Below are 25,832 nucleotides of genomic sequence, written 5' to 3' on the forward strand. Positions count from 1 at the left end.
TGGTACATAACCTGACTAAGGACTAAGAAAGCAACTCCTCACCCAAACAAGATCTAAAAGCGATCAGTCAGGCTCCCTAACTCTGTTGTTTGAGAGGGCTCTGCCAGGCTGGCCTACAGATCTCTTTTAGTCTAGTCTTGTCTTCTTGGCTCATCTCCTACTTTCCTTTTGACACCATGGAGAGACCAAGAAGACAACATACTTGTTTCACTGGTTCCCACCCTTCATCTGACATCTTGCAGCTGAAGCCACAGAGGACCTGGGTGTGCCCTGTTTCTCCGCTCCCACCAGCCCAGAAATTCCACCGCGCCTACCCCTGCTTTAGAAGGCACATAGTCCCTCTCCAGACATAACTCATAGCAGGTCCACCCCAAGGCTGGGTCTCCAGGGTGACGCTCAAGTCCCGGCCCGCCCACGCCACGGAGGGAACGCCCTCTGCACGAGGCCCGCCCCACCCATGGTCACAAGAGCCCCGCCCAGCCCCGCCGCAGTCACTCAATTAACCGCGGCGCGAAACGGGTCCAGCCGCAGCCGGACTCTCTCTCACTCTTACCTGGGGCAATGGGCTCAGGGACTCGGTCCTCGCCACTGCCGCCGTCACCGCTGCTGCTGTCCCTGCTGCCACTGCCGCTGCTGCTGCTGCTGCTGTCCCCGACCGTGCTGGGTGAGTGGCCCAGAGCTGGGCGCCACCGGCTAAGACTGAGCATTGGCCGGCCAGGCGCGCGCATGCTCATCAGGCATTGTTCCCCGTAACTGGGGGACCCCGCGAGCAGGTGCCCTTGGCAGGCGGGAGTGCTGGACTGTCAGGGCTGAGACTGGATCCCGCTACCCGAGACCGGGAGAAAATTAAAAGAGAGAGCTGTGTGCGAATCTCCAGCCCTGTTTCGGGTTCTTTAATTCTTAAGGTGGAGGGCAGATGGCGGACCATCTTTGCCCCTGAGAGTCCAGCGGCGAGCAGCGTCTGGCAACACACACTCCGGTGTCTGAACTTGCTAGCCGCGGTATCCGCGTGGATTTTGAGGACATTCTGAACCTCTTCTTTAGGGGGATGGAATATTTACTCTTCACTTAATTTTGTGTTGTGTTGAAGAGCGCCTAGGCATTGCAAGTTTCTGTTGGGAAGGTTGAGCAAGGGGAGGAAGTAAAGAGTCATTGCTGCTTTCCTTATTCCAGGTGTGGGGAAAGAAAATCCTGGGGGGGGGGGGAGTTATCTACTTTACCTCTGCTCTCATCATCCTAGGTGACTGCGGCCCACCTCCAGAAATACCTAACGCCACGCCAGAGGTGGATGGAAAAACCAGTTTTCCCAAAGAAAGTTTTGTGGTATATTCATGTAATAAAGACTATCAAAAAATTCCAAACAAGCAAGACACAGTGTTCTGTCTTGAAAATGGTCAATGGTCGAGTCCGGACACATTCTGTAATAGTAAGTTCTTCATTTCTTTGTAGAAATGTGATGGACTGTGTATCTCGTTGAGGTTATTTTTACTCCTCTTTGGAGTGACTGGTAATTGATAGTTTTCTAGCATTATTAACCCCCAGAGTATACGTGTTGGCAGTTCACACTCCAGCTAATTGAAGGCGGTACTTCCTATAGCAGGTCCTGCTTCTTCATTAAGAGTTTTTCTTTCTATGGCACGGGCTAATAGAGAAAATAAACGATAGGTCCTGTTCAGGGAGTAAATTATATGTGAATATATTTGGCAAGTACCTTGAGACACACACCCAGGTGATCTGCCTTCTTCAACTTCATTTTGTTAAGTAGAGAGTACAAGTCTTGGGAGACATTTTAAGATCTTACTCTAAAAAGATCTGTTGTACATATATAGCCTTGTGTTAGCTTTAAGATACAGTTTGTAGGTGATTCTGGCGTATCTGAACACAGTACAGGGATTCAGAACTGAGTGGTGTCTGCCCACCCGGGTTCCCTGGTGTTGCCTGCTGCCTGTCCTGTCACTCTAAGCCTGTGTTCCTCTGCTAATTGCATTGGCATTTGTAGCTCAATTGTCAGGGAGAGAGGAGTGGCCCTCAGGGCTTAAGGCATTAGTGCCCACTACTTAGTCTTTACAGACATTGTACATCGAGACTGTGCTAATTTTCTTTACAAAGTAATCCACTAGCATTAGTTTTTTTTAACCGTATTTTTTTTTATTTTTTGTTTGACTGTATTTTGCTCAGGCTGACCTGAACTCATGGACTCTCAAAATCCTCCTGTCTCAGCCTCTCAAGTGTCTGTAATTATAACCTACCTGGCATCCCCCCTTTCATCTTTTTACACTCTAAAATAACAATAAAAATAAAAGTATAGTCTGATAAGAACAGGACTTTGAACCTACACACTTCCTACCAAACGTTATCTACCCTGGGTGTTTGGATGTGCTCCACCCTCATTAATTTCATGGACCCCGGTTGCTGTCCCCAGCACCAGTGCAAACATGTTAGTAAGAAATTACATTAGGATGGCTGCAGTGTTGCTAGGCAACAGGAATAGTTCGCTCCATTACATACCTGCAGGAACCACATTTATGTATGTGGCCCATCATGGATCAGAATATCATTCTGTGGCCTCAGAAAAGTAAAGATAAAAGACTGGATTGCTGCCTTTGAGCGACCTGAATTGGGAGAAGCTACAGTAAATTCAGAATCATTCAAAACGAACTCTTGAACCCATATGTGAAAGAGACTTTGCAGTTGTCTTTTCAGCCGCTATTGAGGGCAAGAAAGCCATCAGCCCTTACCACGCCTTAGAGTTTGTAACTCTTCCTCAGTATTGCTTCACCTAAACCTTCAAGTCACCCCATGAATTATGGATGTGGGGACTTTTCTCAGTTTCAAAGTTGAGGAAATCTTCTACCAGAAGGTAAATAATATGCACAAGACCAGAATCTCTTATGCCAAAAAGCCAGGCTTCAAGCTTGGGCCTCGGGACTACTGAGCCACGGTTTCTTACTCTACTCCTTGCCTTGCTAGAGCTCATTGCTCCAGCTGTTTACACTTGGTGCACACTTGATGTACAGCTGGTTCATCATCGTTACCAAGGGCTGCTGTAAGAGTAAATGAGTAAGTGTGTGTAAATCACTTAGGAATATTCAATAAATACAAGATATTTTTATTCCTATTATTATTAACAATTAATGGGGAAACAGATACTTAGTAGCCGGGAAATGAAGGCATCATGTGAAAACACTTGATATACTGCAAATACCACAGTGATATTTATTTAAAAATGAATATATAAAGAGGTAAGGATCCATACCAAAAAATAAGTAAATAGCTAAATGAAACGGGGGTGGTTTAACTGCCAGATATTTTGAGATGTCGATTATTTTACAATCTGTGTTGTTCCTTTTTCTGACACTTTGTTAATCCTTTTAGAAAGCTGTAATGCTCCAACAAGAGTGACTTTTGCATCCCTCAAAACGGATTATATGAATTTGAATTATTTCCCAATTGGTAGCACTGTGGAATATGAGTGTCGGCCAGGATATCGAAAAGTAACTTCACTGTCAGGCAATTCAACTTGTCTTGATAATTTAGAATGGTCCACAGTTGCTGAATTTTGTAAAAGTGAGTATAATTTGAATAACTAATCCCAATCATCTGTGTTTGTGGAAATATCTCTTCTATTTATGCTGGAAATATGTGTGTATACATATGTGTACATATATATGTATACCTATATGTACACAGGTGCATATATTCACATATATACACATACATATTGTATGTTTGTGCTGGAAATACACACACACACATATATATTATTTATATATAAATGATTCTTCAAATAATTATGATTTTTTTTGTTTGTTTTTAAGATAGGGTTTCTCTGTGTAGTTTTGGCTGTCCTGAAACTTTCTCTGTGTCTGACCAGACTGGCCTTGAACTCAGAGATTTGCCTGTCTCTGCCTCCAGAGTGCTGAGATTAAAGGTGTGCACCACCACTGCCCAGCTGAGTGGTTTTTTTAATTAGACAACTGTTTACATAATAGGAATACTTACGCAAAGATTTCGTGTTTACTTAAGGTTACCTAAAATGATGATACACTCTAAGTATGTTGCTTTTTTGAAGCAACAAAAAAATGAATGTAAAATTTAAAAAATGTAAGGGTTAGAATTATCAGTGGCTTAAAGAATGATTTTGGGTATGGGTCTCATATTTCTTTTTTCCCGCTGTCCTATGTTATATTTAGAAAGTAAAAATCATGTAAATTCAAGGTGCAGATTATTTCATAAAAATATTATTATTTGTGTGTGTATGTTTTTCATGCATGCATGTATGTGCCCATAAGTAGGTATGACTGTACATGTTTATGGTATATGTGTTTGTCGTCAGAGGACAGCCCTAGGTGTCAGTCCTGAGGTACTTTGGCCTGGAACTTCGCTGCATAGCCCATGCTGTCCTCTCCCTCCCTCCCCGCTGTCTTTTAAAAGGGTTCTGTCTCCCTCTTATCATCCCTGAGAATACAGGGTGTGTCACTGTGTCCAGCTGTTTACGTGGATTCTGGTGACACAAACAATAAGCAAGCACTTCATTTGCTGAGACATTTCCCCAGGCCCTTAATTTTCTTTTGTATCTGCTTCTATGTGTGTACAGGTTTCTTTTTGCTTGCGTGTGTGTGTGTGTATGTGTGTGTGTGTGTGTGTGTGTGTGTACACTTTTATACCAAAGGACAACCTTGGGTGAAATTCTTCAGGTACTGTTCACCTTATATCTAGACAGGATCTGTCATTGGCCTGGGGCTTCCCACAGAAGCCTGACTGGCTGCACAGTGAACCTCAGGGCTCCGTCTGTCTCTGCCTGCCAAGTGCTTGATACCATGGCCAGCTTTTTATGTGTGTCCCGTCGATCAACGTCAGGTGCTCGCCCTTAAATGGAAAGAACATTACCAGCCCAGCCTTCTCTCTACTTCCTCCCCCATTTAAATTTTGTTTAAGTTCTAATGGAACTCATTTGTTTCTCTGTGGTATTTTCATACATTGGTTCATTTTACTTTGTCTTATTCTGCTCTCACTGTCTCACCTTCCTGCTGGTTCCTGATCCCGGGTCTCCTGTCCTTCTGCTGTCACATTCCATGTAGATCTTTCCTTTTCCTCATCACTGCTCCCTTAAGACCGTGTCTTCCCCACTCACTGTTAGCATTGTGTGTGTGTACACATATATATGATTACTATTACCACTTACTCCATTAACATATTCAGTACAGTTAGACTTGTGTTTTACTTATGTCTAGTAATTGAATGGAAAAAAAAATGTTCTTTTTCTTTTTAGAAAGATCATGTCCTAATCCTGGAGAATTGCAAAATGGTAATATCGACATAAGAACGGACATATTATTTGGTTCAGAAATATACTTCTCATGCAATACAGGGTAAGTTTCATCACACTAAAGCTTTGTGTTTAATTAGTGACAACAAATTAGGAGTTCAGTAGACACTGATAGATTTGTGACCTGTTCACTAGTTGGTAGCAAAATAATCCCCCAGATGAGAGTGGGGTGATATGAACAGTGCATAGCGATGCACACGCATGTAAATGCGCATAGCAATGCACACGCGTGTAAATGCGCATAGCGATGCACACACATGTAAATGCTCATAGTAATGCGCACGCGTGTAAATGCGCATAGCGATGCACATGCATGTAAATGCGCATAGCGATGCACACGCATGTAAATGCGCATAGCAGTGCACACACATGTAAATGCGCATAGCAGTGCACACGCGTGTAAATGCGCATAGCGATGCACATGCATGTAAATGCTCATAGCGATGTACACACATGTAATGCCAGATGAAAGCTATGGAAAAGAAGTGGAAAGACATAATGCCTCTCCCAAAGAACCCTTGCCACAAACTATTTGTAAATTTAGTATTAGTAATGTGGACCTGGAAAAGATTTTTATACTTCTAACGTCTCTAGATTATTAGATTCCAATACGTATGTAATTCTAAATATGATTAGTGAAGAAACGATTGAAATTTGTCGATGATACAAAATTAACAATCCTTAAAGTGTTCAAAATCAAGCCAATTTTAAACTGACTTAAATGTTAATTTGCATCTGAGTTTTCTGTATGCAGACACACTGTTAGGTCATGGGCTTAAATGCTGAGTGTGAAGACGCCCTCCTTAGAGAAGGTCGCTAAGGCTTTTTTAGATCTGCAGGTAGAACAAGGAAGTTCTTTAACTAATGCCATCAGGGTCTCAGGCAGTGGGAAACTTCAATTCATTTCTGTGTCTCCAAGCTGGGTCGCCGCCCTCCTTCCCCACTTTATATCAGGTGGAGGCAGCACTGAGTTTAGTGGGTCCCGAGGAGCACATGGAATTAGGGGAGAAGGGGGCCTAGTGGACTAGAGGAGGGGTTGGAAGCGGGAGGAAGTGCCTTTGGGGCTGATCAAAACTCCTTACAATCATGTGTAAAGTTCTCAGAACGTCTTCTTAAAAACGAAGCAAATGCATTTCCAACTTTAAGACAGGGAAAGAGGTAGTAGCGCTTTGCCACTGCCTTTATTAAACAGAGGTTCAATGGGGTCAGGAGTTTACCGTAGTGTAAGCCCTTGGCCATGCTGCGCCATGAACCCTTTAAATATAAATGCACTCTGTTATTCATGAAGCCTGTTCTTTTAGAATTTAGAATAAAGGGTTTCATCAAACATGATTTTAGAAGGTTTTTTTCATGTAAGTATTTTCTATACAGTAAGCTAACAGAGCATTTTGCATGTCTGGAAGTCTTGCCATTTCAATATCATTTCCGTGAACTAAACAGTTTTCTTTTAAATTTTAATGGATATGTTTATCAACTGTCATTTTTTTCTCCATCTTCTGGTATACTCAATCTTTTAAAATGATGTTCTGGAGAATGAAAAAAATCAGACTTAAGTGTCTGAATATAGCAGCCTTCCCTTCTCCTTTAGGTACAAGCTAATTGGTGTAGACTCTGCCTTCTGTTACATTATGGGAAATACTGTCGAATGGAGTGACCCACTCCCAGAATGCGCAGGTATGTTCCCTTTTTAAAAGCCCGAGTCCTCACATTGTGGGGCCAAAGGATTAAAGAAATCAATTATTTTTCATTTAAGAATTATTCACAGTCTATATTTGTGGCACCCCAACTTTTCAGTGTCTCTACTAATGACAGACTTCTTAATTTATCAGCTATTGGAGTCCTCCTAAAGCTAGCTCTTAGCATTAATATCCTTAACTACAGGATAATTTCATTAAGAATTTAAGAACTGACTTTGGTTTATATTATACTTGGTCATTTGCTATCTAACCATTCCTTCTAATAATCAGAGAAGCAGGAGAGCTCCCAGTTTCATAGAAGGAAATGCCCCTCAGAGTCCCCATGGTTCCATCTCTCAAAAGTGTGTCACTTCAAGGCATTTAATCTAGGTCTTTTACCACAAATGTTCCTCCTGTAAGACCCAGTGTTGCCTACCTGAATCTTTTTAGAGTTGGTTGTCAGCTGAGATAATTTTCTAGAAGGTTTTAAATAGGACGTTTTTATCATTAGAGGAATAAGATTGTGTAATAAAGAAACCATTCCTACCCTCGAGAATTCTCAAAGTGTAGAAATAATATCATAAAGGAATATATCCAGTCACCTGTAGGTAGGTCCATTAGAGACATGGCTTTCTTTAAAAACTGAGAGAAGGGAAATGCTTGCAGTTTGTTCATTTGTTTGAGGGCTAGGTTTCTGGTCCTCAGGTATGCTGAGGCCACTAAATCCCACTAAGCCCCAGACATTTTTAAATAAATGTAGACTTCATTCCTTTGATACTTAACTTACACCTGTAGTGATGAGGCAAACCGGCCTGCTTTTCGTCCTGCCTGGCTCACACAGGGCTAGCTTTCCACCTGAAATAACAACACACATATTGTATTCATTTAAACACCACCTGGCCCATTATATCTAGCTTCTTCTTGGCTAACTCTCATATCTTGCTTTAACCTATATCTAGTAATCTGTGTATCACCCTGGGGTCGTGGCTTACCAGGAAGATTCTAACCCTCATCCATCTCGGACCGGAGCTTCATGGCGATGCCTGACTCTACTGTCTTTCTCCCAGCATTCTGTTCTGTCCTCCCCACCTACCTATGTTCTGACCTATCAGGCCAAGCAGTTTTCTTTATTAACAGATAGATAGATGACCCTCCTACATCATTCACCTTCTTCAAATGGCTTCTAAAATGTGTGTGTGTGTGTGTGTGTGTGTGTGTGTGTGTGTGTGTGGTGTTACTAGGAGGAGGAAAGTTGAACAGACAGTCCTTTGTGGACTGACACTCTGTTGGAATCAGTTGCCATGAAACAGCTCATAGGAAGCCTGCTGTCAAGGAGCCCACTCCCGTCACACCCATCGTGGCCCACCCTGCTAACCCACCATGTCATTTCCACTCACTACCATTGTTATTTCCCACTCATAGTAAACGCCCTTGTAACGACACTAAAAGATGAGGCCGAGGAGGAGCTGGAATACATAGCTTGTTGGCCCAGACAACCTGGCCTAAAGCCTGGGTAGGAGGTTCAGAGGCTGAAGCCAGTATTTTTGTGAGTAGATGCTGCCATAGGACCACAGAAAAGTGCCCGTCAGGAATGTACCCTAGTACAGACATGTTTGCAGAAAGCCCACTTCCTGTTTGTGTGCACCTAAGCAACAGCCTGTTTTCTTTTTGCTCTTTCTGGTGAACACCCTTGTTTTCTTGACTCTCTGCCACCTCCCCATCGGCAGCTACTGATAGCCACATTCCCCTGGAAAATCCCTTTACCTGGGCAAGCCAGTGTTATTGCCTATTCCTGTAACCCCAAGTGTGAGAATCTATTTTTGATTTCCACATTAAATTACTTTTTTAAAATTTTGTTTTGACATCACCTAAAGAAAAACTGGAAAGTATATTCTTATTTTTCCACAAACATAGTATTTTTATTACTTACTTGGAAATTTCATACAATGCACCCCAATAACATTCACTTCCCATTCCTCCCAGATCTAACCTCCCACCCATACAGCCCTCCCCCTCAAAAAAACAACACCCGGTCCAATTTGTGTTGCTCATGTACTTGCTGGCGCATGGCCAGCCCCTTAGAGAAGACGGAGTCCTCTGAAGCGTAGCTCATCACAGTTGACTGGAGGTGAATTGTTAGGTGGTGACAGTTCAACTGTGCAGCCTTGGTACTTAGATGGCTCAGGGTTCCCGGTCTCCAGTGTGAGTCTGGTCAGAGGAAAATGACTTGAGCAGTGATGGGCACATTCAAGGATCGTCTTGAGTTAAATGCCAACACGGCATGGGTAGGGGGCAGTCTTGACTGAATGAAGCCTCACTCTTTTCCTCTCTCTTTTTCCTCTCTCACTGTTGTTACTTTATTTCTTTCTTTTGGATTAATTTCAGTTGACTGATGGTACCTGCTCACCTTTGATCAATGCTTCTCTACTATGACTGTCTTCCCAGACTGTTCTCTTTGTTTTAGCTTCTTTAAGGTATTTTTCTTTACTACTTCCACAATATGTGGAAGCACTTACTGTGTCTTACTCCCTTCTGTGTTCCTTCTCTCCATCTGGACTCTTGTACTGAGAACTACTCCTAACATTATTAAGACCAACGTTTGAATATTAAAAATGACCCATAGCCCCAAAGCTACAGTTGTGAGGCTCATGGATCCTCTGGCACACATAAGAATGCAGCAAATTTTATACATTCGAGCCGCGTCTACCATGAACTTAATGCTGACTTCTTGTCCTTTGCATTAGAAATGAGCACACTACCAACAAAGACTGCCCTCAAGAATATGAGCTAGCAGAAAGAACCCAGGAGGAGGAACTGGCACAGGGGATTCTTGACGTTTGAGTATGTCCTATACTGCAGGAATTGGTGGTAGGACAGGCTGTCACTGGACACATTCACTAGTCCTAATAGATACTTCAGTTAGTACAAGAAAGCCACAGTAGGGCAGCGCACACCTTTTAAATGAGGGGTCTGTGGAGGAACCTCAGTAGGTAGAATCCCAGGGTTTAGAGAATGGGCTTTCCTTGTACCTCATTACTACTTCATTCATAGTCTGCCCAGGGTGATGCTTCTGAAACACAGATGTTCCCTGTCTTTTCCTTCTTCAAGCTTATCAGAATGTCTGAGCACTTAGAGATCTAAGCTCCTAGTGGCGTTGAAGACAAACACTATCTGCCTGCTTTTTGGCACTTAGGTTTTTCCATATTTACTTTGCTGAGTCAGGATCTAACTGTAGCCCAAGCTGGTCTCAAAGGACAGTGCTATGTGTTAGTTTCTCCTAGCATGCTTGGACTGATCCAGTGGGTGGTTCTTGCTTAGTTTAAAATGTATCATGAATTTGCTAGTATCCTATGCCCGCTTAAGTACATTTAAGGCAGTTTAATTTGATGTGCACACGGAAATATATTGTTTTCTTGATTCACTTACTGATGCTAAAGAACACGAAACCCATTGGTCTTGCTATTAGGATAACTATCAGAAAGGGATCTTTCTACAGTATAACCATTACAGCATAGCTTGCACTTTATTTATTTATTTATTATTTTTAATTGAACTGGTTGTAATTCTGCCCTGTGTAAGGTCTCAGATTAAAATCCCTTACCCTAGATGTAAGAATGTAGCCCTTGTGCTGCCGCCCACAGGTTGAGAACAATTCTAATAGGCATTTGTCAGCGTCCCTTCTGTGCTAAAGCTGAGCTCAGAAAAAAAAAAAAAAAGTTGATTTTAATTTTTCAAAAATGTTAGCATCTTTTAGTCTCATTTATAAAAACAGTTTTTTTCTTTATTTAAAAAGATATTTCTATTTCTTTAAAGAAATTCATTGTCTAGATCCACCACAAATTAAGAATGGAGAAATGCGAGGAGAAAGTGAAATTTACGTCTATAGACATTCTGTCACCTATACATGTGCCAAAGGCTTCATCCTGGTTGGAAACAGTTCCATTTATTGTACCTTGAATGGTGATCAAGGAGAATGGAGTGGCCCAGCACCACAGTGCATAGGTAACGTGCTATATTCGTCTTTGTATACACACTTTCTCACTTAGTGTATATTTATGCATACTTACTGTTTGGATGGTTTTTAAAACAAGTAAAATCATGTGTTATTTAACTCACCAATTGTATGAGTAGGGCCCCTTGTTCCGGCTGCCCGGATAGCTTATACCTGAAATAATCACACAGAAATTGTATTAATTAAATTACTGCCTGGCCCATTAGCTCTAGCCTCTTCTTGGTTAACTCTCACATCTTGATTAACTCATTCCTATTAAATCTGTTTATCACCACGTGATTGTGGCTTACCGGCAAGTCTAACCTATGTCCGTCTCAGGCAGGAAGTTCATGGCGTCTGCCACACTGCCCTTCTTCCCAGCATTCTGTTGTGTCTACTCCACCTATCTAAATCTGCTCTATCAAAAGGCCAAGGCAATTTCTTTATTCAACCAAGGAAAGCAACACATAGTCAGAAGGAACTCCTACACCAACCAATCAACTAAAAAGATTTCTGGTAAAAGATAGAAATGTAAGGCGGGGAGGCGGGGGGATGCACACCTTTAATCCCAGCACCTGGGAGGCAGAAGCCTGGTCTATGGAGTGAGTTCCAGGACAACCAGGGCTATACAGAGAAACCTTGTCTTGGAAAAAAGGTAAAAATGTCTCTTTCCTCCAAATGATTGTCAGAATTCAACATCCTGTACTCTTTGAGACACACTTGTAATTAATATTTACCAGATGCCCTGGGCTGTAGGCTCCTCAGTTGGGCTTTGATCCATTTTCAGTGTTCTTTTTGTTGTCTCTTGTGGAGCTTTGGGGTAAAGGACCACCTAGAGTAGAGCGTCAGTCACTCACCTGGGTGTTGCCCTATTCCTAACATCAGAGACCATGAGCCAAGCTGCCTCTTCTACCAAGCCCAGGAAGACTAAGCATGCACGGAAGACTAACAGAGTAGTGGGGTCTCTGCAGAAAGTCAGAGTGCGGCCCAGGTTCCTGATGTATAGTGACATTGGCCTGTTGTCTTAAAACCTGTGCTTTGCTATCTCAGTCACTCTATCTCAATTGATGCTGAACCTGAATCTGAGTGCAAAAACTGGCTGCCACTCATTCAGAACTTTGGGTATAGAAAACTGAATTCCTTTCAATGTACCCAAGGCACCATGCAGAGAAGGGTCAAGGCTTTGTTGAATAATCAATGCCGAACCCTTAGACACTTTACCATGAAGGTATTTCCTTTGAATGACCTCCTGCTTCTCGTCTCTTGTTTAGAAGATTAATATTAGTACCAAAAATATTGAATGGACAGAAAGAAAAAGCAGAATAATATATAGTCATCATTGGAGAATTCCACATACCTATTCCTATAACTAAAATATAAAAAGGAAGAAAAAAAGGAAAAGATCACTAAGAAGAGAGGAGAGTGAGCCCCAGTGATTAAGGTCAAGCAGATTTCATGGAAGAGTTAAACCCCATAATGAAAGATGATCAGTCCTTTCCAGGACACAGTTACCAAAACTGACCATCTGCTGGCCTCAGCCCTGGTGCCTTATTCATAGCCTTCTTTCTGACCACAGCGGAATTAGATTGGGCATCAGTTACAAAATGCTGATTAGGAAGTTCCCGGAAACTGTAAACTCAGTGGGAGTTTATAAATACTTTTTATTTGAAATAATAATTTAGTGAAACAAAGGATAATTTATACGTATGTATGAGGGCCTTAAAACAAAATAGCTGCTACAGAAAGGCAACTTATTCCAATCTCACCATCACTGTGTGATGGCCTGGGAGATTCTGTGCTATGTGGCAGGGATTTTGAGCAGCGTGTGACATAGATTTAAAAAAAAATAAAAGCAATGAAAAATGCATATACCACCTGAACCTTAGAACCTTGTGTCTAGTGGGCAGGACATCATGGTAGATATAATCAGTTGCTTCAGGGACAGGCATGCAAGTGTACAGTAACTTACTTAGACCGTCCTCCATGGTGATGGCATATAATCTGCCTGGAATTTTATTATTTTACATTTTTTTGTTAGTGTATTAAAGTTGACACATATTTATACCACTTTAGGGGATATTCTGATGATTTAGGGAGAATATGTAGTATATTGATCCAGTTTGCCTGCCTGTTTGTACCCCCATTGTTTAGCTGAGGCTGACAAATCTAAGAGAGGTCAAAGATTTTGCCCAGTCCAGCCCTACTTAGTGCTTCCTGGAAGGGGCTGGGTGAAAGCTCCCCAAAGGCAAGCAGGGAGGAACAATTCTATGCATTTACTAACACATTCTGAAGACAGTGGACAGAGTAGCTAATGGCATCGCTTTTATAGAAAAGCATTCTTTGGTCTTGATGTAAGTAGAGGAAGATAACTTTGAGGAGAAAATGGAGAAATGTGTTATCTGTCACATGGTAAGATGTTATTCCAACTCTGTGGTTTTTCTCAATACAGAAGAAAAGCTTAAAACCTGCAATATTGTATTGGTGTAAATCTCTTTAGTCATATATTGGTATAATTAATCCAAGAAAAACTGATGTAGCTTCTAATTTCATTTCTTACATATAGGACTTTTAGGCAGTTTTATAAAATCTAGGACTCACTAATTGAGAGAAATCTTGAAATATTCGTCTTTCAGGGTCTGACTTATTTTACCTAGTATACTGGTTTCAGTTGTCTCATGTAAAGTGAGGCTGTGAGTGGGAATGCACAGGACCAGTGGGAGATTGAGGGGGTGGGGAGTATTATCAGAACACAGGTCATATTTGTCAGATTATTGTTATGAAACTCATTGCTATGTTCAGTAATATGCACTAATAAAAATGACACAGCATTGTGAGGGACATAATAAGGACTGATATCCTAAAAGTCTTGCCTAGGGGTTTGTGGGTGGAGACAAAGAATAGTCATTGAGCAAGGAATGACTAGGAAAGCTTTACTTGGTCAACAGTATTTAGCTACTTTTTAACTTAGCATTGTTTTCTTACAGAGAAATCCAAGATCCCATCAACAACTCCGAAATCAACAACAGTTAATGTTCCAACTACAAAAGTTCCATTAACATCTGCGAAACCAACCACAGGTACAAGAGGTCCACCATCATCTCAGAAACCCACCACAGTTAATGTTACAGGTATAAGAGGTCCACCATCATCTCAAAAACCCACCACAGTTAATGTTACAGATACAAGAGGTCCACCATCATCTCAGAAACCAACCATAGTTAATGTTACAGATACAAGAGGTCCACCATCATCTCAGAAACCAACCATAGTTAATGTTCCAGGCACAAGAGTTCCACCATCATCTCACAAACCAACCACAGTTAATGTTTCAGGCACTAGAGGTCCACAAACATCTCAGAAACAAACCACAGTTAATGTTCCAGGTGCAAGAGGTCCACAAACAACTCAGAAACCAACCACAGTTACTGTTCCAGATACAAGAGGTCCACAAACATCTCAGAAACCAACCACAGTTAATGTTCCAGGTACAAGAGGTCCACAAACAACTCAGAAAGCAACCACAGTTAATGTTCCAGGTACAAGAGGTCCACCATCATCTCAGAAACCCACCCCAGTTAATGTTCAAGGTACAAGAGTTCCACCCAAACCTCAAAAACCTACCAAAGCAAATATCCTATCTACAGAAGACCCACTGACACCTCAGAAACCCAACACAGCAAGTGTTCTAGCAACAGAAGACCCACTGACACCTCAGAAACCCAATACAGCAAGTGTTCTAGCAACAGAAGACCCACTGACACCTCAGAAACCCAATACAGCAAGTGTTCTAGCTACAGAAGACCCACTGACACCTCAGAAACCCAATACAGCAAGTGTTCTAGCTACAGAAGACCCACTGACACCTCAGAAACTCAACCCAGCAAATGTTCTAGCTACAGAACACCCACCGATACCTCAGGAACCCAACACAGCAAATGTTCTAGCAACAGAAGACCAACTGATACCTCAGAAACCCAACACAGCAAATGTTCTAGCAACAGAAATCTCTTCAACCCCACAAAAACCCAATACAATAAATGTCCTAGTTACAGAAGACCCATCGACACCTCAGAAACCCAACATAGCAAATGTCCCAGCTACAGAAATCCCACCAACACCTCAGAAAACTAATACAACAGTTGTCCCAGCTACAGACATCTCACTAACTCTACAGAAATCCATCACAGCAAAAGGTTCAGCCACAAAAACAGCAACAGCTCAGATACCCCACTTATCAAATTCTGTATCTGTGAAGAGCCCACCAATAGCTCAGAATCCTACCACAGCTAACTCTTCTGCTGTACAGACTGCACAAACAACCCAGAGATCTGCCACAGCAAAATCTTCATTCACACAGAATCCTCCAGCCACACGAAAGCCCCCATTTCACACCAAGGGTCTCCAGATTGTTACACAAAGATTCACTTCTGCTCGTATTACAGCAACACAGCGTGCACCTGCTACCAAGACAACCACACATCATCCAATAAGAACAACTAAAGAGAAAGAAAGGTCTACCTCAGGTGAGCTGATTTTGTTCACATTTCCTGTGTGCAGGTCTAATGTTTTGTGGTGGGAATTTAAGACTTCAGGGTTCCATAGTCTCCAACTAATTATGGTTACAATGTCCCTAGTCGTGCTTTGACGTCATTACACAATATAATAAAGATGTTGATATGGTAGACGTCACTACACAATATAATAAAGATGTTAATATGGTAGTTTTGAGTTTTGTTAGGATCTGTGGAAAGGGACTTGAGTGTCTGACAGTTTTTGTTATGGGTTTTTATTCTTGTTTTTTGAGACAGTCTTATCATGTATCCCAGGATGATCTTGAACTCTTGATACCCACTGTCTGCTTCCCAAATGCTGCCATTACAGGCCTGTGCCTCCATTCTTGGTTTGGTAGTTCTTGATCATAGATTATATTGCCATTTATTTTCTATTCAAGCTTTTCAAACTTGTTTCTTGTCATCAAGTCACATAACAATAAATGTAAATATTTGTTTTGGCATTCTAGAATTGTCATGGCTTATATCGACATTGGCAATAGATTCATATATTAGTGCTTATGCTGAAGTAAACAATGTATAATTGTGTTTATTATATATATATATGATTGGTTTTTTAACTTATGAAAGTTTGTATATAGCTGACTAATATATACATCTATTAAGTTGTGAGCAAATGAATGAAAGGTGAAAATGTTTACTTTTATAACTGTATTCCTCTCCCCTTTTATTTTTTAGGTGGTGACCATCTTATATATGGTAAGTTTGACTCCCAGGGAATTAAAAGAAATTGCCATCACTGTGGGAGGCCTAATCAGTATCTGTGGAAGAGAATTTTATCTTTTAACTGTCTGAGGAAAACTATAAAGATGCGGTGTTTATGGGCACCGAAGGGAAGTTGGGTAAACACATGTTACCAGCGTGTTTTGTGGACACCTTTAGGCACCCGGTATGCTCCGTCATATTCCCAACAGTGTTCTTGTTCTAAGGAAGCCGTAGGACAGCTTCAGATCCTTTGGCCAGTCAGTCGGGTAGCCCTGACCGCCCAATGTGTCACTATGTTGTCTTAGGGACAGAAGAAGCATAAGAGCAGCTGTCAGTGCAGTTTCTATCCCAAGAGCTTTATAATTAACCAGCTCTTGTTTAAACTTTTGATCTAAACTCCAGTTTTAGATCTGTTATAGTCCAGATGTGACAGGGCTCAATCTTGACGCCAGCTCCTTCCACCTCTGATAATCGTTTTCAGCAAAGTTCTCTTAAAATATATTCTGTCCTGGGTGGTGGCGCACGCCCTTAAACCTAGCAATCAGGAGGCAGAGGCAGGCGGATCTCTGAGTTCAAGGCCAGCCTGGTCTACAAGAGCTAGTTCCAGGACAGCCAGGGCTACACAGAGAAACCCTGTCTTGAAACACAACAAAACCAAACAAAACCAAATATATGTTCTTAATGCTGATATAGTCAATGAGGGTAAAAACATCTGTGTTGAATTTCCCTAGCATTTGTTCAGGTTTTTTCTTTGTACAGTTTTGTTTACTGCTATTTATTAACAAGGTCAACAAACCCCTGAACAAAATGGTAAGAAAAATTGTTAAGTAGCAATATAGCAAAGTAGCATCCTGAAGTAATGTGCAACTGAAAATACCCGCTTATGAAAAGCTGTTTATTTTTAAATTGTGTGCTTACCAGTGATGCCCCTATTTCATACATGAATGTGTCAGCTAAGGGACATGAACCTGAAAGTGGAGACGTGGTTTCTATTGTTACTTTTACCAGTGTTTGCCACACTTGGTCTGTGTTCATTAGAAGTAGCTCAGCGGGTGGGATTGCTTGTGTTCATTTTATATTTTATAGAGAAATAAATATATTCTAAACTAACAAAAAATCTTCTTATTTAATGCTTTGTAGAAGTGGTGAGTTCAGTGCCTGAGTTTCTGTTACTTACTCCGTTGTCTTTGTGGAGATTTGAAATACTTATTATTTCATATGTTTTTAGATAAATGTAATTAATATAAAGCAATTCAGGCCTTGCACATATCAGGCAAAAGCTCTACTGATGAATGGCACCCCTCATCTCTTGTTCACATTTGGAATTCTTCAAGTGTGTGCACTTCTTTTCAGAAAACTTTCTTTAGGATGTGTTGGGATCTACCTGTGTTTTGACAACTCATTCCTGCAGTCAGATAGCTGGCAAAAGTGTTACTTCATAGATTTACCTTTGAATCAGGTCATTACCTCCCGCACTGCAGAGAGGATGGTTATTCCTTCATTCTTTTTCTTTATAGACAATTGGAAGAGTTTTTCACTTAATTTGTAGTGGGTGTACAGAGAAGTGAGTGTCCCTGGGAAGTTTTTATGTGTATATATCATTACACTTTATCCCTGGGAAAATGCTTTTGCAGGTTATATGGTAATATACTAGAAAATTTGCAATTTTCCCCACTTAATTCCTCTAAGTGAATGTAGAAATCATTAGATCTCTTTAATTTGGCTTAGAATTGCCACTGGTGTGGATTTTAAAGGTTCTGACACTGGCTCTGCCAGGGTCAGTCCCTTCCCCATCTCTGTCTTGTCTTCCTCTGCTAAGAATCTGTTCAGGCATTTTCCCCCTGATTTATCACCACACATGAAATACTAATTCCACCCACACACTGTAAATCAGTTTATTCTATCTATATGCCTGTACTTTTTGCATATAAAAATATTTTTCCTGTACTTTTACATATATAAAAATTGTTTTTTCCAAATCTAAACTCTGAAGTCTCAGTTGTTCGTGATGGATCACATCTCATGCTGCTAGATTCACAAGTGAGACGTTGTGAAAAGATGGGGCAAGCCCACACGATGTGACAAGCACCAATTAAGGAACATCAGTTGGCAGAAACATGTCTGACTGATTTTTAGCCAGGAAATGATAGTCTGTATATTAATTAGAACCTCACCTGATATACAGTTTTTTGAATAATTCCACATATTTTAAGAATCATGCATATATTATTATTATTATTATTATGTGTGTGTAGGTTTGCGCACATAAATGCAGGAGTGTTGGATCCACTGGAGCTGTAGTGAGCCACTCATGGGTGTTGGGGATTGAACTTAGCTCCTCCACAAGAGGACTGCTTGCTCTCCACTTCTGAGCCGTCTCTCCAGCATATCTAATATTTCATCCAAATGTTATGAGCCATCAAAATTGTGGCCTGAACTTTGGGTTAAAAGTAAGGTTTTTATTGTTGCAATGCACAACAATAATAAACAAAAATCTTGATGATTTGAGCATACACGTGTTGATTCATGCTTTAGAAATAGCTTTTTATTTCTGCCACCCTGACATTCAGATTCATGTTTATATTTTCTATCTTCATTTTTTTCTTCAAATTCTAAGTTAGACATTGAAATGATGAGATTAATAAGAACTTGTGAGAGGAAGGGAAACTCAAAACTTTTGAGCAATCCGGATTTAATTGTCTTTCTCAACTAATAGTGTGGGGCTGGGGGATCAGTTAAAGAAACAGTAGGTGAGACGCTGTGAAAGTCCCCCTGTTGTGGGAATCTCTGATTCTTAAGTTGTGACACATCCGTCTCTGAGTGTCAGCTTTGCTTGCTATTCTCTTGTTCTCTGCAGTTCCCTTTGGAGTACACATCAAACGAGTGGAGTCTAGGGACAGAGAGCAGGGCAGAAAGGAAAGGGAGGAAAGGCTGATGCAAGGGGACAGCAGGTGGAGCATTTGCCCACTGTGTGCAAGACCCTGCCTTCCATACCCTGACCAGAACTAAGCAAACAGCAGCAAACCAGGCTATGAAAGTAGTGGGGTGCTTACCAAATTCCCTCTGCTGTTGTTCCCCCCAAAGGGCTCTTGTAGTAAGGTAAATCCCGAACCTAGATGGGATTGTGCGCGCAGTGGCAGAGCCCTGACAAGCATACGCTGTAGGCAAAGTCAATGCTGTTTGCTCTGTAGTCCCCCAAGCATCTTCCCCATGGGGACACCATGTTTTGATTATGGGCACCACAAACAGCCTCTTTATAAAACGTATATAGCTTTTCCCTGAGGTTCAAAATATTTACCTACCAAATGTGAGGGAATTCCCAGGAACCTTCTAGATCTAAATTTGCATCTTTTGTCAGCACCTTCCACTGACTGATAAGCAGAGTGCATAAATTGGAGCAAAGGTATGTGGACACACTGCCCATTGCTCCCATTGACATGAGGCCCTACTACTGAGGCACTGGGACGGGTCAAGTAATTTACTCGTTTCTCCTTCCAAGAAGACAAGTGAGTGACGTGCAGTATTTATTACTGGGTCTCTGGCATAAGGAAACCACATGAAAAATGCAATTCATTTCTCCTGTTTATTTCTGACCTGGCCTTCTCACTGCTGTGTGTTATCATCCTAAAACTCCAGGGTAGGTCATTGCTGGTACTTCTGTGTTACCAGAGTTCCCTTCTCAAGGATTTGTTGCTGCTGATGTTGTAATTTATATCCCAATGCTAGTCATTTTTAGCACTATGAAAAATTAGGGTGAGAAGAAATTTTGATGATTTAAAAAATTTATTCTTAGTTTTTTTTTTTTTCCCAGCTAGGTTTGAATATTGTGTCAGTAAATAGCTGCCTTAGCTCGATTCTTTTTTTGGATGCTGTCTTTTCCTTATAATTACTGCCCTGAAGGGACAGCCCTGCCTGGTCCCCAAGTATATTTAAGGATAGCAATGACATTTCAAAGAAAAATGACTGTAAGGTCAAAGTCTCTCTTCACGATACATGAGCGATTTGCTCCTTTTTTGTCCTACTCAATTTAATTAATGGTAATATCTGTGCATTGTACAGAAGTGAAGAAATCCAGGAAAAAGTGTCTCATTACATGTTGAAATTGCCTGTGATTAAGCAGATTTCCACACAGTATGTAGGCATGAAGTGTAGCCAACCAGACCAGTTCTGAATTCTGGCTGCCTGCCTGAATCCCAAGTGATCTGTTTACGGGCTGGGGCTTGGAGTCGTTTGACCTTTTCATCTTTAAGATGGTAAAAATGCATATCTACCTGATGGGTTTGACTGAGGATGATCACCTGCAAAGAGAATAAAAGAAAACATACGGCAAACATCCAAATGTTAGACAGCAACAGAGGAAAAGCCAGTTTTATTTGAAATATCTGATGTGCTTTGAATGTACATACTAACTGTGAATGTCATGGGCTCTCATATCCTGTGGTCAAGTGCAGTAATTTAAATTCATCCTATTTTATTTTGGAGGTTTAACTACTCAGAAATCAAATAATTTATGTACACTTGAGTTACTTCTAAACTGACTTAATTCCTGCCTATTTTAATCAGTTAACTAATTAGAGTAACTACTATATAATGCTGTTACTAAATTGCCCATTTTAATGATTACCTCAGACTATTTTTCTTTTCCCCCTCTATATCTCTTTTTGTTCTCATTAATCTAAGAACAGTATCCATGCTTTCTTTTTTGTTTTGTTTTACGCGTATGGGTGTTTGTACTGCATGTATGTCTGTAAACTTCATGCCATCAGTGCCCGCAGAGACCAGAAGAGGCCATCAAGTTCCCAGGGACGAGAGTTACAAATGGTTGTGAACTATCTTTGCTGGGTATTAAGCCCAGATCCTCTGGAAAAGAAGCTAGTGGCCTTAACTGCTTCATCTCCAGTCTGTGTGCATACTTTTATTAAAGGTTTACAGATTCTGATTTATCTGTAATTACTATACAAGTTCATAGAATGAGCTTAGGCATCTGCAGATTTTTAGAATCATTGGGGTTTCCTCGAACCAGTCTCTCACATCATAGCAGATGCCAAGAGATGGCTGCTTTTAAAGGAGCAGTATTTTCTATTCTTCCACAACAATGTATATAAAGTGTATGAATATTATTTAAACCACTAGAGGAGTCCATCTTTTGTTAAAAATATCTCATTATTAGGTCTTGGGATATTGCGGGGCGAGCTGAGAAAGGCAAGTAGTTTTCACAGGCATTTAATACCAGTTAAATATTCTATATTCTACAGTAGCAAATGCATTAAGACATAACTTTCACAGAGCATTTGAGAGTGTGATTCAGAGCATAGCAATAATGGATGCAATCACATGAAAAATAAAGCTGCTGGTGCAGACGCCTCGGCCAAAGTCTCCGACAAGAGTCACTCACCTGCCCCTCGTACTGTCTGCATTTGCCCTGGCTTTCTGTTTTTATTGTTGCCGAGTAATCTGATTATAAACTATCCATCTGTAGAATGGCAGCAGTTTATCCACACCCAGAACCGGGCTTTTTGTTTGATAGCCTGCTATGCCCCCAGTAGTTATAGGGTAAATTAAATATTTATCCTGGAAATAGTTAACGGTAAACCCATCTGAACTCATTTTGTATATGTATATATTTTAGAAGCCTCCACAATAAATAGTAGGTTTCCATGTGGGTTTAAGCCCCTCCTCTACCTTGCCCTCCCACCACCTACCTTGCATCAATTTCTGATATATCATTTCATCTTGTTTGTACTCATATATTACAATTTTTAGGTTATCATAATACCAGAAATATTTGAGAGAGGGAATGGTGATACTTAGGGCTTAGTAAAAATGGTTTTGTTACGGCAGTTTCCACCATAAATGGGTTGGCTTATCTTGTGTTTTCTCTATTTGCTTGGTGACTTTGAGACTTTTCGGTGTTCCAGAAACATCCATGTTAAGATACATGACTATTTATAGATTGTAGATTATGTTTTTATTTGAAAATAGCTTAATGTAAATGTTATTGGGTGTCTTAACCTCTTGAAACTTTCCTCTCCCTCACATGTAGTGTTCAGGGGACTTTCATTGACTCTTTAATCTCAGAGTGCCTTCATTGTCTCTAGCTTGGCTGCTAAAAAACCAAGAGTGGTCGTACTTTGTTTCCATAATTGCTGAGGCATACTGAAGTAAACTGAAGGCTCTCTATTCCCTTTGACTTCATCATGTTAACCTTTGTTTTTGAGTTCTTAATAGCCAATTCTTTTAGTGTTTTATCACATAGCAACCCCCAAAATTAATGTTTATCATCAGTACTTAAAATCATTTTGATTTTAATTTTTTTCCTTTAACTTTCAGGGCGTACATGTTTAATAACCTTGACAGTTTTGCATGCGATGATGCTATTACTCATTGGCTAGTTGGCTAAGCCAAAGAAGAGTCAAGAAGAAAAAATATACAACCAGAGAGAGTACTTCTAGTTTGTTAGAATGTCCAGGATGAATGGATACAATAAATTGAATAGTGTTCTTTGTTTGGCATGCTATCACTGTCTTTAAGCTGTGTTAGGTACGTGAACAAACCAAGAAGAAAGGAGTTTGCTTGGGCTGGTATTCTTGATACACATAAGTATCTCGAATTTATTTCAAAACTAGAAAATTCATAACACTGAATAGTTACTTTTCTAAAGGTATGAAAAAATGTGGAGTTTTTCATGTTTAGAATGGGAGTTTGGAGAAAGGGAAATCACTTCTTTTGCTCGATCTATCATATTATTCCAGCTTACAATGAAAACAGAAAGCTAGACATACTAATGAGACTGCAAAAGTAGAATAAAGACCCTAACCTAAATCTTCTTTCTTCTAAGCAAAATTGCCACAGTCGTGGAACATCTTAGTTTAACCCTTTACCTGAAGGTGTTTTCATTTGGACTTTCCATGAATATGAGTTGACAAGATGTTATTAAGGAAGAGCATCCTAACAAACCAGCAGTGGGATGGGGAATGTAGCTCACTTGGTAGAGAGCTTGCCTACCATGCATAATTGTCTGGGTTCCTTCCTCAGGGCACGTCTATAATCCCAGTACAGGGGAGGAGAAGGCCAGAGGATCATAATTCAAGGTCATTCTTGTTTACCTAGTGAGTTTCAGGCCAGTCTGGGATACCTGAGATTCTGTCTCAACAAACAAACATCATCAATAGATAGATGGATGATAGATAGATAGATAGATAGATAGATAGATAGATAGATAGATAGATAGAATGAACGAACATTGAGCCTTTGGATGGATGATAGAACATTGAGCCTTTTGACTAAGTTGATAGCATAGGAAGAGGGGCTGGTTGAAGACTAATCTCCTTTCAAACGTACAGATATGAGTCATTACTTTGAAGAATAAGCTGCAGTTTTGTTCTCAGGGAAATCCTTTCTTGTTTTGTTTTCTCCTGTGAAAAAGCCTTAGGAAGGTGTCCTCACTGACTGGTCATAAATAGTGTCCAGAGCAGTCATAACCGCTACATGAAAAGATTCTGTAATTTTGCAGTGATATGTTCATAGCCAAATTGTGAATCTTATTCTTTTGTAATATTAAGATAAATCTATTTATACTTATTTATATTCGTGAACATCTTGGTTTTAAATGTATATCAAAATATGTAATAAAAAATATTTTCTTTAAAATAGAAATAAATAAATAATCACACTTTTGTCTCATGTAATATTTGAAATTTCTTTCTTAAATGTGATTTTTTTTGATTTCTAAGAGATTCCTTTTCATCTTCTTAAGTAGTAAGGATGTTGTCTTTTGATTATCCTCGTGTGAATTATTTTTAGCTCCTTTGAAATTGTACTTTCTTGGGCACATTGTCCTCTAATATTTTTTCTGTTATTGATTCACCTAAAGGTGACTACACTAACATATAGGCTTTGAATATAATCTTATCATCTTCAGTTGTATTTTATTCGTAGGCTGTTCTGTAATATACATGCAGTGAGGCTAAAAACAATTATGAATCCATTGTTTCGCCTGTATTCTTTGTCTTGATGTTGAAATACTTTAAAGCAAGTTCCATATGCAAAGACTTGAACATGCATTGGAGCAAAAGGTGTATGTTTCTATCAAGGTACCATCATCAGAATTGGTTTCTGGTGGTGGGGTATTCTTTAAGCTGTCCTGAAAGTAATGAGACTAAGCTCATGTCCACTTATACCTGCATATGTTATGTTTGCCTGGTATTTCCTAGAGTAGCAGAAGCTACAGCAATTGGGTTGTGCAGACACTTCTCCGAGCACCCATGTGCACACACTATCTTACACTAATGCTGAGGCTGTCGATGTAAGCACAGCGTAATGTCTGTGCTCAAGCCACTTGAAGTTTCACAGTGAAGGATTGTATACTTACAGAGTAAGAATATAGATGGCAGTTTTACTACGTCTGTGCAGAATAGAATACTTCAGCTGCAGCTTTGAAATGGATTGGTGGTGGGGAAGGAAGGATTCATGGTCCGATTCTGAGTGAGAGATAAGTCAGGTTGTAGGTGGAGGCTGCTCATTCATTCCTGGCCATCCAGGACCAAAATAATCACACAGAAACTATGTTAATTGCAATACTGCTTGGCCTAGTTGCTTAGGCATCTTTCTAGCTAGCTCTTATATCTTAAATTAACCCATTTCTATTAATCTGTACATCACCACAAAGTTGTGTTCTACTGGCAAGGTTCCACCATCTTTCTCCTTGGGGAGCCACATAGTGTCTCACTGACTCCGCCTACTTTCTCCCCTATCTCTGCTTGGAATTCCCGCCTTAACTCCTGTATACGCTGTGATAGACCCAAGCAGCTTCTTTATTCATTAACCAAACATAGTCCCAGCACACTGAGGGGAATGTCACATCAAGGTCATCATGGCTGAACTGTGGATGCTGGCACAGCATGATCGGCTCAGCAGCAGACTACAGTGCATTGTGTGCTTACTTTATGGTCTGGAAAGTCCTTCTGTACATGTGTTGCTTTTAGTGGTTAATAAATACAGAAGCTGCTTTTGGCCAATGGTTTAACAGAATATAGCCAGGCTGGGAAAGATATAGAGAGAGAGTAGGCGGAGTCATGGAGAAGCCATGTAGCCTCCGCTAGAGACAGATGTTCAGGAACTTTACCTGGTAAGCCACAGCCACATGGCGATACACAGATTAATAGAAATGGGTTAATTTAAGATATAAGAGTAAGCATATATATATATATATATATATATATATATATATATATATATATGTTCAAACTAGTGGCCAAACAGTATTGCAAATAATATAGTTTCTGAGTGATTATTTCGTGGTCTAGGCAGCCAGGAATGAACAAACAGTTTCCAGCCTACAACTTTAGGAGTAAAGATTTTCAATTCCATGTTTTGCAGTTCTACCTGATCAAATTGAACGTTAATGGGGGTAGGTTTACAAACACAAATAGTTAAGATATTGAGAAATACTGAACTTTGGCAATAAACTTTTGGATTTTTTTTTTTTTGAGGCAAGATCTCACTGTCAAAGTCATGCTCTCCCTGCTACAGCCCCCTGAATGCTTGGATTACTTACATTT

At 40.4% G+C, this 25,832-nt stretch overlaps 1 protein-coding gene across 2 annotated transcripts; it reads left to right on the forward strand.

The window, feature by feature from the left end:
* The first annotated feature begins 503 nt into the window (after positions 1-503).
* On the forward strand, positions 504-23,947 carry Cd55 (CD55 molecule (Cromer blood group)). 2 transcript variants are annotated; one of them, XM_041649085.1, is made up of 10 exons: positions 504-664; positions 1,241-1,426; positions 3,376-3,567; positions 5,273-5,372; positions 6,918-7,003; positions 10,819-11,007; positions 13,981-14,124; positions 15,439-15,519; positions 16,246-16,266; positions 22,603-23,947. In XM_041649085.1, exons 1-10 carry the CDS (start codon positions 562-564, stop codon positions 22,662-22,664), a joined length of 1,164 nt encoding a protein of 387 aa, XP_041505019.1. In that variant the 5' UTR covers positions 504-561; the 3' UTR covers positions 22,665-23,947. The 2 variants fall into 2 exon arrangements, with proteins under 2 accessions (XP_041505019.1, XP_041505020.1); XM_041649086.1 differs by having other exon boundaries at positions 13,981-14,073.
* Positions 23,948-25,832: the final 1,885 nt, after the last annotated feature.

Source organism: Microtus oregoni, unplaced genomic scaffold, assembly GCF_018167655.1.
Source record: "Microtus oregoni isolate MIOR12 unplaced genomic scaffold, Mior012 000003F_ref0000135, whole genome shotgun sequence".
Classification (NCBI taxonomy): domain Eukaryota; kingdom Metazoa; phylum Chordata; class Mammalia; order Rodentia; family Cricetidae; genus Microtus; species Microtus oregoni.